Below are 10,104 nucleotides of genomic sequence, written 5' to 3'. Positions count from 1 at the left end.
GAAGTGACGTCACCACTCCCGTTTACGGATCTTTTTACAGGACGAGTCGGTCGCCGATCATAGAGATGAGCTAGAGTGGCAGGTCAGCGTCTTCCGGGTTCCTGTTTTGTGTTTGTACAAGCGGGTCCGGCGGCCAACATTTCCCCGTGAAGGAAAAGGAAGGAGGCGGTGGCGGCGGCGGCGGCGGCGGCGATGGAGGCACCTCCAGGAGGCGGTGGAGGCAGCAGCAGCTGCAAGGTGGGATAGAATCCCCCGCCGGGGGTGGGTCACTAATTCCTTTGCCCAGCCGTTATCTCGCCTTAAAAAGCAGAGGCATGACATGCAGAAACCCAACAGGGGAAGTTTTTTCTCGCCGCGTCTGCCCCTGTTGTGTTTCTGCCTGCTATGGCAAACATGCAGGAAGCCTTCCGTGAGGGTGGGTGGAATTGTTACCATTTTTCGGATGGATGGTTGGAGAAACGGGCGGGGGATCGTTCAGCGGCAGAACAGACGTGCAAAGTCCTCCTCGAACGGTAGCTCCAGTTAGGAAGGATCGCGCAGCGAAGAATAGAAAGGCCCTCCTCTGCCCGAGGCCCTGGAAAGCCATTTCCAGTCAGAAAAGACAGTGCTCAACTAGATGGACACATACTCTGACCTGGTGAAATACAGCTTACATATACACAATAAAGATATAGCTTTAGTGTTTAATTGCTTTTTAATGAATATCTTTTCATGCTTTTATCTTTTAAATTGCCTTGATTACCGGTTTGGGGGAAAGGCGGGGTACAAAGATGATGACAATAAACGTGCAGGATGATGGTGTCCATGGACAGGGTATGAAGCAGAAAGAGTGTTGAATGGGTGAAGGATTCAAACTACTGCCCCTAATATAGTACTAACCTTATCCTGTGAATATAATGTGCTAAGGAGGACCACCTGCCCACCAGGTTCAGCACTGTTCCTCCTGCTTTCCTTGAATAGTGTCTGGTAATTTGAAATCATGTTCCAGCTGCAGATCAGTAAGAGATATTCTGCATTCTACATAAAATGACATTTTTCTTTCTTTCCTTTTTTAAATAAGCAGCTTTGGACTCATATGAGCTTCTTTCGCTTTTTTACAGCTGGAGTTTGCTGTCCAGATGGTGTGTCAGAATTGTGTTGAGGCCATTCAGTCATCTCTGCAGGGAATACCAGGTGATCAGATGATGAAGGCCTGTGGCATTTGTCAGGATCCTGTGGCCCTCCAGATGCTGTTGAACTCCAACTACCATCAACTACTGCCGTAGCCAGCAAGGATGATGGTAGTTGAAGTTGAACAACATGTGAAGGGACAATTCTAAACGCTGTCCAGGGAGTGGGCAGTTTTCCTGTTCCATAGGCGCACTGCAATTTTATTTTTCCCCACTGCTCACATTGACACTCCTCAGAAAGCACAGCAGTACTTAAAAAATGTGTTACAATATCAGCACAATTGTCCACCTAGGTCTTCATCTTGTCTACAGCTACCATACAACATCAAAAGCCTTCTGTGTGCTTCTGTCTAAATCTGCCAAGATAGGTATGGGGAATCTTTGGCCATCCATATATCACTGAACCTACAGCTCCCATCATCTCTTGCTGTTCTTGCTGGAGCTGATAGGAGCTGTCAATCAGCAACATCTGGAAAGCCAAAGGTTTCCTGCACCTCCTGTGGCAGAAGGGCCTTTTTAATGGAACAATATACTCAGGGAGGTCCATCAAACCTACATACTCCCTGGCTTCAGGTGCCAGGTTAATTCCTGAGTTTTTGGGCTTGTTCTTCTTTTCTCTGATAAACTGTTCCCCACTCTCCCTGCCAGGTGTTTGTATCATTTTATTGATTTGTGCTGTTTTTTATTTTAATTGTTAGCTACCTTGTGACATTGCTAAAACATATGGCTATCCATTTAATAAAGAAACAGTGACTATACAGATGCCACCAGGAGAATAAGAAGCAGGGGTAAGGCCACTGAACCTATGCCAAAAAATCCAGACAAAGTCAATCCAAAGTGACATTTTGGTCTGCTGTCTTGCTTCAGAATGGCAGCCAATGCCCAAACATTGACAACAACAGCGTGGGAACCCTAGTGCCAAATTTGGCAAAAGAGGTAGCCAGACCTATGGAGAACAGATGGACAGACAGAGAAATCACTTTCCAAAATATATAGCAGATTGATGGTACTCAACAGGCAGGTTTGTGTGGGACGAATCATACTGTTGGAATGGTCCTCAGGGGTCTTCTAGTCCAACCCCCTGCCAGTATAGGAAATTTATTACCACAGCATCCCTGATCACCAGCCATCCAGATTGTGTTTCGAAACCTCCAGCAAAGTTGGGAGTCCACCACCTTCCAAGGCAGCTGGTTCTACAGCCGTAACACCCATGCCATCAGGAAGGTCTTCTGAATATTTTGTGTTAAGGATAAAGGAGGAGACTCTTGTTATGAGTAGAAGTGGTGGCTTGTCACAGGAAGAGCCCCAGGGGAGCAGGGCAATTTAATGGACTAGTGTGAAATACAACAGTTGCATCATGGCAGTGACTTCTGTCTTTGCACTTCACCTTCTCCTCCCTTATCTCTTTCCACCTCCTACCTCTTCCCCAGGCCTCCAGGTGCTTAACATCCAGCTGGAATCACAGAGTGTGCTGGTGGAGACTAGCCTTGGTGCTGAGAAGGTCCAAAGCCTATTGGAGAGCACCGGACGCAGTGCTGTGCTGAAAGGGATGGGGGCTGCTGTGCCTGGTAAGCTGATTCTGCTTCACCTCTTTCCAGCTTCCCACCTAGAATATCTTTGCAACAAACTTCAGAACTGGTTTTCAATAGGTGTCAAGCATCATGGCTTCTTCATCTCCTCCCAAATGAATATAGGCGATTTTAGCTAACCAGGGGGTTGGGGGAGGGGCGGGCTAAGGATTTTTATCAGAAAATGTGCTGATACCAGAGAAGAACAGTGTCTGGAGCAGGAGTTGTCAACCTCCCCTCCTGCCATCGAGAGTGACATTTGCTCATGGGCAACTTGTCAGTGGCTGTCTGCCATCTTCTCTCTTTCTCCACCCATCAGTCTGTGTGGGGGATCGACAAGCCATTTTTGCCAAAGGCCTAAATGGGTAACTTGCAGAGGACATTTGACCTTAGGCCTAGGGCTGGATCACTGGATCAGAGTAGGCTCATGGAAATTAATTAACATGACTAATTTAAGGCCATTAATTTTAACAATCCACTCTAAGTAGAACTTAGTTGGATACCACCCATAATTGCCCACCACCACCAAAATTGATAAGTGGGGATGGGCAAGATAGTGACCAAGCGGGGTTGAACTCCCTGTGCACCATCTTATGGGTGGAGGGTTGCAATTCTGCTTTCTACACAGATGGGCTGCATGTGTCAGTTCCCCACCAGAACTGGCATATGCAGCTGAACATAGCAGGACTGAATCCTCTGCCCATCTGCAGGTTCAGCCCTGCGAGATGCAGGGATCAACTCTGTGTGCCACTTTAAGTCCTGGAAAATCAAGCAAGGGAAAACTCCCTGCTCAGTACCCATAGGCTTTTCACAGGAGTTGACAGCACCCATCAAACATTGTGATGATGTCACCTGATTGACAGGTAGCCGTGGTTTAACCACAACAGCCTTGCAGGCAAAAATAGGAACCCCTAGCAAGCTAAGGGTGTCCCATGGGTCAGAAGTTTCTCACCCCTGTCCTAGGGCCACAGGCTGCCTACCCCTGTTCTAGAGCGTTCGTCGTGATTGCAGGAGTTGCAGATTCTCTCGCCCTCCCTGCTTATGTGTAAAAGCATCATTATTAACAACACAGTTTCTTTATAAGTTCCAACTTTAACTTAAGATTTCTGCCTTAAGGTTCCATCCTAAGATCACAGTCACAGCAACATTGTTTTCCCACAATATTCTTTCCCCACAGAGGAAGTGATGGCCAATTTACTTTGTTTCCCAGCCACAAGAAGAAGAAAAAGAAAGAAAGATTTCCCCTTAGTTACTTAATCTTTATCGTCAATCATAAATCGGGCTTTTTGCTGTGCCTTAGACACTTTAACGACCAGTTTTCTCTCTCTTATTAAAGACAGAAAGTGGCTCTTGCAAGTTTTCCGACAGTGAGTTTTCATCTGCCGGCTGATAAATCTCGCTAAGTTACAGGCTATCCTGTCCCAAAAATGTTTAAGGGAGGATGTAGAACCTATGAAGGGTTCTTATGAGGAGTTTGGATGCAGTGTCAGTTCAGACAGCAGAAAACAGTTTTGATCAGAGCACTGGAGGTTACTCCCTTGATCACTCTTTATCCCACTGTGATTTCGTCTGATTACCATCAATCACCACAAAATTAACCTCTGTCAGCAGAGAGTAGACAGAGAGGCAAGCAGTCCACCATTTCCTCCCCTGGAAGTCTCTTGGTCCTGAGAGTGACATGTGCAAGGGAACTCCTCGAAGCAAGCAGCAAACTTGTGCGACCTCTTCCCTTTATAGGGAGTCTCGGTGCTGCCGCTGTGGCAATGGTGTCTGGCCCAGGGTTGGTCCAGGGTGTGGTGAGGTTCTTGCAGCTGTCCCCACAAAGCTGCCTCATTGATGGCGCCATTGATGGTCTGGAGCCGGGGCTGCACGGCCTGCATGTGCATGAGTTTGGGGATGTCACCAATTCCTGCGACAGGTGAGAGGCATTAACGGGCACCTTCTGAGGCGTCTCCTCGGCTTTAGGGAGCCCTTTCTTTCACTGACTCTCGGTATCAAAACTTTTCTTGTGTCTCAAACAGCTGTGGAGACCACTTCAATCCTCATGGGGAATGTCACGGGGGCCCCCAGGATGTTCATAGGGTGAGTTTGTGGCATCGCCAGGTATTAAATTCCTTAAGGCAGGGGTGGGAACCCTCCAGGTTCTTCCTGGTGTTGAGGTGGTTGTCTTGTTTTCATATTGATGAGTGCTGTGCTTTAACTCTGCATTTTTGTTCTGCTCGTAAGTCACCAAAAGACTGTTTTTTAACTAGCTGACTGATAAATGAAATTAATTGTTAACCAGGACCATGAGCCAGTTTAAAGAACTTTCAGTTGATTAATTACGGTAACCAAGCGTGTAACTGATTGAATATTGATAATGTACAAGCTATTGCTCGTTTGTTAGAAGGGGCATCCTTCTTTCATTCCCTATTGCAATAACTTTTCAGATCCAAAATAACCTCAAAAATAAAGAACCGTGTCCTGAACTCTCGTCTCCAATTAAAACCTGCCCATAGTGATTTAAAATTTACTCCCCACCAATTAATAATAAAGTAACTGAATGAAATGAAATGTTTGCAGCCCTGATTTGGGACCCACTTCCAGTTTTGGGAGTTAAGGGCAGGCTAAGCATCCATTTGTGGGTATGATCCAGTGGTGTGAACTTTAATTTCTTTAAAAAACCCAAGAAGTGGGGAGAGGGTGAGCGTTGAAGGAGAGGCAAGCACCTTTTGCCTTCTTCAGGGAAAGGCAACATTTGGTGAAAGCTCTTTAGAATAAGACAAATTTGGTGTAGCACTCGCAGGTTCCCTCGGGCTGCCAAATTGACTGCCACCAACAACTTTTTCTGCTTCCCTGCCAAGCTCATGGGGAGATCCCTGCCTAAGCCCATGCATGGTCCCTCGCCATGTAAACTGCACTCCTCCAACTGTTACTTGATGGGCTGGCTGGGAGCATGGTTGTGATGGGGAGAAAGGTGTGCAGGAAGGCAGGGGATTAACATGTGTTTGTGTTGCGTGTATGAGAGGGAGGGAGAGAGAAAGGGAACAGACATAGTGGTTTTGGGCTGAGCTGCCCAGAATCTAACTGTGCTTCCTGGGGCTCTGTTTGCAGCATGCTGGGGATCTTGGAAATATCTTGGCAGCTGATGATGGAAGGGCTTCCTTCCGGATGGAAGACAACCAGCTGAAGGTGAGGCTTCCTAGAGGATGTGAGGAGCACAGTGAGTGGGCTTGTGATCAAAAAACTGATGGAAACAACAGGACACAAGGGCAGCTGATTCCTTTTCCCTTCCCCTTTCTTCAGAATCAATAGATCCCTTCTTCCAGTGTAGGAAAATTTTATAGTTTGATTGTTCATTAACTCCTGTAGGGATGGCGTCGCAGGGTGAGGGCACACCCTCTTCAGCAGCATAAGACAAGCCACAGCTGTCTAGCCGCCATGCCCACTCCTTGACCTTTTGTCTCCTCAACAGTGTTCCATGTCCTGACCTTTACCTCCTTTGCAAAGGTATCACTCATTTCCCCCTGTAATGGGAATATGGCATAGTGGAGCAAGTTGCGTAGATAACTAGGCAACACCCAGGGGGCTCGGGATTGGAGAAGTATAAAGGGCAAAGCCCTGAATGTATCTTGCTGGTTTTGCATATCTTGCTGATAAAAAGAGCCTTTGCTAAGCTAGCAATCAGCTTGGTCCTGCACAGCTCACTTGCATCCCAACTCCCGTGTCGGCTCTGTTATGTCTACAAACTCCAGTATCTTTTCCACAGAGCAAACCTTGTGCTGTATTAAACAGACTTTCCTGAGCTCCCTCCTATCAATGCACATCACACCCACCCCTGCCTCAAGGCTTTGTGTGACGCACTTCCCAGTCAAAATGACCTTTCTGTGGTGTTGCTCATGAAACCTGCTTTGCTTGTCAGTTTTCTTCTGTTGTTGGCAGCTTCTCTCAGAGCACTGACAGTGGTCGGGAACACACCGTGTTGCAGCACTTCATCCAGTGGCCAAACAGTTTTGTTATGACCCAATAGTTTGGGCAGAGTTGTTTTCAGTTTAGGATCAAGTACAATAGTGCCCCTTGCACGGCCAGCATTGCTGGGAGCTGCCACCATTACTAGAGCTACAAGGATTGGTTGCACATGCATTGCTATGCTCCATTTTAGGTTCATGACATCATCGGCCGCTCACTGGTGGTAGACGCAGGGCAGGACGACTTGGGCCGCGGAAGCCACCCGCTCTCAAAAGTCACTGGAAATTCGGGTGAGAGGTAAGAAGGATTAGAATTTATTGGGTTCTCTTTGTCTGCTGCAAGGTGGGGCACCTGACCTAGGAAGCTGTCTAAAACCGGGGCAGATTCTTTGTCCATCAGACATAGCATTGCCTACTCTGGCTCACTGAAAACCAACAGGGTCTTTGGCAGACCCAAGTCTTTCCTGCTACCTGGAGGTGTTGCTTGTCTGGACTCCTCAGAGCTTTGAGGAAAAGGTTAGCCAGTGATTGATTGCACAACCGGTTTTCCATTTAAACAGGTACAGCAGGGTGAGGAACTGTCAGCATGTAGACCTCCAGGCCTCCCCATTCGGTCCATGAGGCCATTTTCAGTAGGCCACGCCACCCATATGGCATGGGCAAAGGGCACGACTTCAGAGGAGCAATCGGGAGCTTAAAGCTCCCAGTTGTTCTTTGGTCAAGCAAGGTGCACCCATAAGACTGCTCCTTCACACCCACAGCCTCCCACCGGTTCAAACTTCTGCTGTGCAAAAACAGGGCACCTGATAACATTCTGACATCCAGTAGGTGTCCCCAACCACTTGTAAAATTTTGTTGCGGGGGTGGGAGGTATAGGGGAGATAAGGAGCCTGTTCTTGCCAGCCAGATCGTTTCCCCACCCACCACGATATGCAATGCATCTCTGGAGTTGGATTTGACTGTGTCTAGTCTGCTGGGTCTTCTTCTGTGTGTGTGGATGGTTTTTTAATATCATTTTTTAAACATACCCAAGTCTTTCCAGAGCTTGAGCTGTGGGAAGGCAGCTTCAAAACTATTTTAAGTCAATAATGCAGCGGTTCTCAACCTGTGGGTCCCCAGATGTTGTTGGACTACAACTCCCATCCCTGAGCTCTGACCTTGCTAGCTAGGGGAGATGGGAGTTGTAGTTCAACAACATCTGGAGACCCACAGGTTGAGAAAGCCTGCAATAATGGGATGCAGAGACCTGGTCTAGTGGTCCTCTCTGCAGCTAAGGACTTAAGCCGCCTTCCTTTTCCTTCCCAGAGTTGCCTGTGGAATCATTGCACGCTCCGCCGGCCTCTTCCAGAACCCCAAGAAAATATGCACCTGCGATGGAGTGACACTGTGGGAAGAACGGGAGCAGCCTGCAGCCAGGCCAGACCGGAAAGCCGCTGACCAACCCACCTCTCATCTCTAGGCTTTGCAGTTCTGCCCAGGCTCTCCTTGGGCTAGGACGTCCCGAGGGTTCCAGCTGCTTTCATTTTCCAGTGTCTTCTAAGTGCAATGTGTTAGGCAGGAGTTCAACGGGTGCTGCTTTGTAGTGGCGTAGTAATGGCAAGCGCTTAGCCCCTTGAATGTCTTAATTGTGAAGTTCTTAAACGGCACAGGAGGAGGAAATGTAGCCTATTCTGCAGTGACATGGTAAAGCATCAGTCCTTGTGAGGTATGTGTCATATGAATTATATCCCTTGTCTGAATTCTAAAATAGTCATTTATGAGCAAAGAGTTTGTTGGAAAGTGTTGTTGCTCTTCCAGTGTCTTTGGGCCACCCATAAACAAGTCTGCTAGCTTTATCTTTGGGTGTTTCAAGTGCCTTATTTTCAGACACACTCACTTTGATTGTAGCCAATGAGTCCTACTCTCAAGTATATCCATTGGAAATCAGTGGACTTAAGTTAACCATGGCCCTTGGCTTCAATGGATCTACTCTGGTAGGACTTCGCTGGCTGCTTCTCACTTTCTTGACCTTCTCTGTTGCCAATTAAGGATCTTGGTTGAACTTTGGAGGTGGTGTTTCCTGCAATAAACCTTCACTGTGATTCTGTATATAATACAAGGTAAATGAACACAATACTTAACCATTGGTACTCCAGGTCTTGTTGGACTCCCAACTCCCATCAGCCTTGGCCATTGGCCAGTGCTGGCTGGGGCTGTAGAGAGTTGAAGTCCCAGAACACCTGAAGGGACCCACAGGTTTCCCATCCTTGGCCTTGGGACACAGAGCTGGGAAAGGCAATGGGTGGCTATCCCCGCCCCCTCTTTCAGTGCATGTTTAATGAGCAGAATAGGGAAACTAATCCAGCTTAATAACTGTATGGAAACAGAGGAGGGGGCGTTATTGTGAATTAATAAATAAATGCACAGTAGTTGTCATGTTGGGTTTGAGGCTGCCTTATGTTCTACAGCGCATGTTTTGGGGAGATGGGAAGGGAAATCCATGACTTCTGAGGAGTGCATACTCTAGACCCATGCCATTATGCTCTTAATAGAGCCATTAAAACTTAAAATTCTTTTTAGTAGCTACCCAGTCTTATTTGGCTTGACATGTTCATTGGTGTGTATATCTGGCTTGAGAGGAATGTTTTGTGGTGTATTCAGAGAATTCCTGAAGTTTGCATTTTTTCTTTCATGCTTTGCCTGGGACAGAAGCAAACATGCCTGCCTGATGTGCAAAGCTAAGCAGGGTCAGGGACCCTTTCAACTCTACCTATCAGGAATTTCCTTGCATAGAAGTCACTCAAGTTTGTGGGATGAACACTGAATTTGAGCTAGGAAGGGAAGGCGTTTGAGACCATTTAATAACTCAGAAACAAACAAGATGGAGGTATTGGTATGCCCTAAGGAACCCTGTTTGCAGAAGAATCCCGCACCCCAAAATGTCATTGAGGCCAGTGCCCGCTGTAGCTGAAGAATGTCATGCTGATTTGGGGAAAAGGGGAGGTTGGGAATTTGACTGGAATATCCTGTGGTAAGGAATGGCTAGAACCTTGAGCAGAACTCCTGTTAGGAGGTAAGGGAGCATTGCAACATTTTGTTGCAAGTCCCACTAGGAAGATGCAAATTATACAGGGCATCAAAGAATGGTCTTACAGTGGGGGAGGGGGGAGGACATGCAGTTGCCCGGTTAAAGGTATGCTACATTCTTGGATTTCTCATTGTGGGGGGTAAAGCTGCTTCCACTCTGCTCTGACTCAAAAAAACTTATGCCACAATAACTTTGTTGGTCTTTAAGGTATCACACTACTACAATATGTTAACACAGCTACTCCTCTGGAGAGGAAAAAGTAGTACAGTATACAATTCTATGATTCTAGCTCACACGCACATTTCTACTCTGGCTGTTGTCTTTCTAACTACCAGCAAGTCTGGCTCAGAGCA

The 10,104-nt window shown here is 47.1% G+C and overlaps 1 protein-coding gene across 2 annotated transcripts; it reads left to right on the top strand.

The window, feature by feature from the left end:
* Positions 1-37: 37 nt before the first annotated feature.
* On the top strand, positions 38-9,245 carry CCS (copper chaperone for superoxide dismutase). Of its 2 annotated transcripts, none has more exons than XM_083590578.1 (8): positions 38-237; positions 1,107-1,173; positions 2,600-2,737; positions 4,475-4,655; positions 4,759-4,819; positions 5,831-5,908; positions 6,879-6,982; positions 7,990-9,245. In XM_083590578.1, exons 1-8 carry the CDS (start codon positions 193-195, stop codon positions 8,141-8,143), a joined length of 828 nt encoding a protein of 275 aa, XP_083446704.1. In that variant the 5' UTR covers positions 38-192; the 3' UTR covers positions 8,144-9,245. The 2 variants fall into 2 exon arrangements, with proteins under 2 accessions (XP_083446704.1, XP_083446703.1); XM_083590577.1 differs by having other exon boundaries at positions 41-237; positions 1,101-1,173.
* The last annotated feature ends 859 nt before the right edge of the window (positions 9,246-10,104 follow it).

This window comes from Podarcis filfolensis (assembly GCF_964270895.1).
Source record: "Podarcis filfolensis genome assembly, chromosome: 16".
In the NCBI taxonomy this organism is placed as follows: domain Eukaryota; kingdom Metazoa; phylum Chordata; class Lepidosauria; order Squamata; family Lacertidae; genus Podarcis; species Podarcis filfolensis.
The sequence above is the reverse complement of the archived record's forward strand: the minus strand, read 5'-3'. Positions and strand labels throughout refer to the sequence as shown.

Excerpts from the sequence above, each read along its gene's own strand:
- CCS (XM_083590577.1), top strand. The coding sequence starts at position 193 with ATGGAGGCACCTCCAGGAGGCGGTGGAGGCAGCAGCAGCTGCAAG. Across the intron at positions 4,656-4,758 it reads GTCACCAATTCCTGCGACAG|CTGTGGAGACCACTTCAATC; the intron begins GTGAGAGGCATT and ends TGTCTCAAACAG. Across the intron at positions 6,983-7,989 it reads ACTGGAAATTCGGGTGAGAG|AGTTGCCTGTGGAATCATTG; the intron begins GTAAGAAGGATT and ends TTTCCTTCCCAG.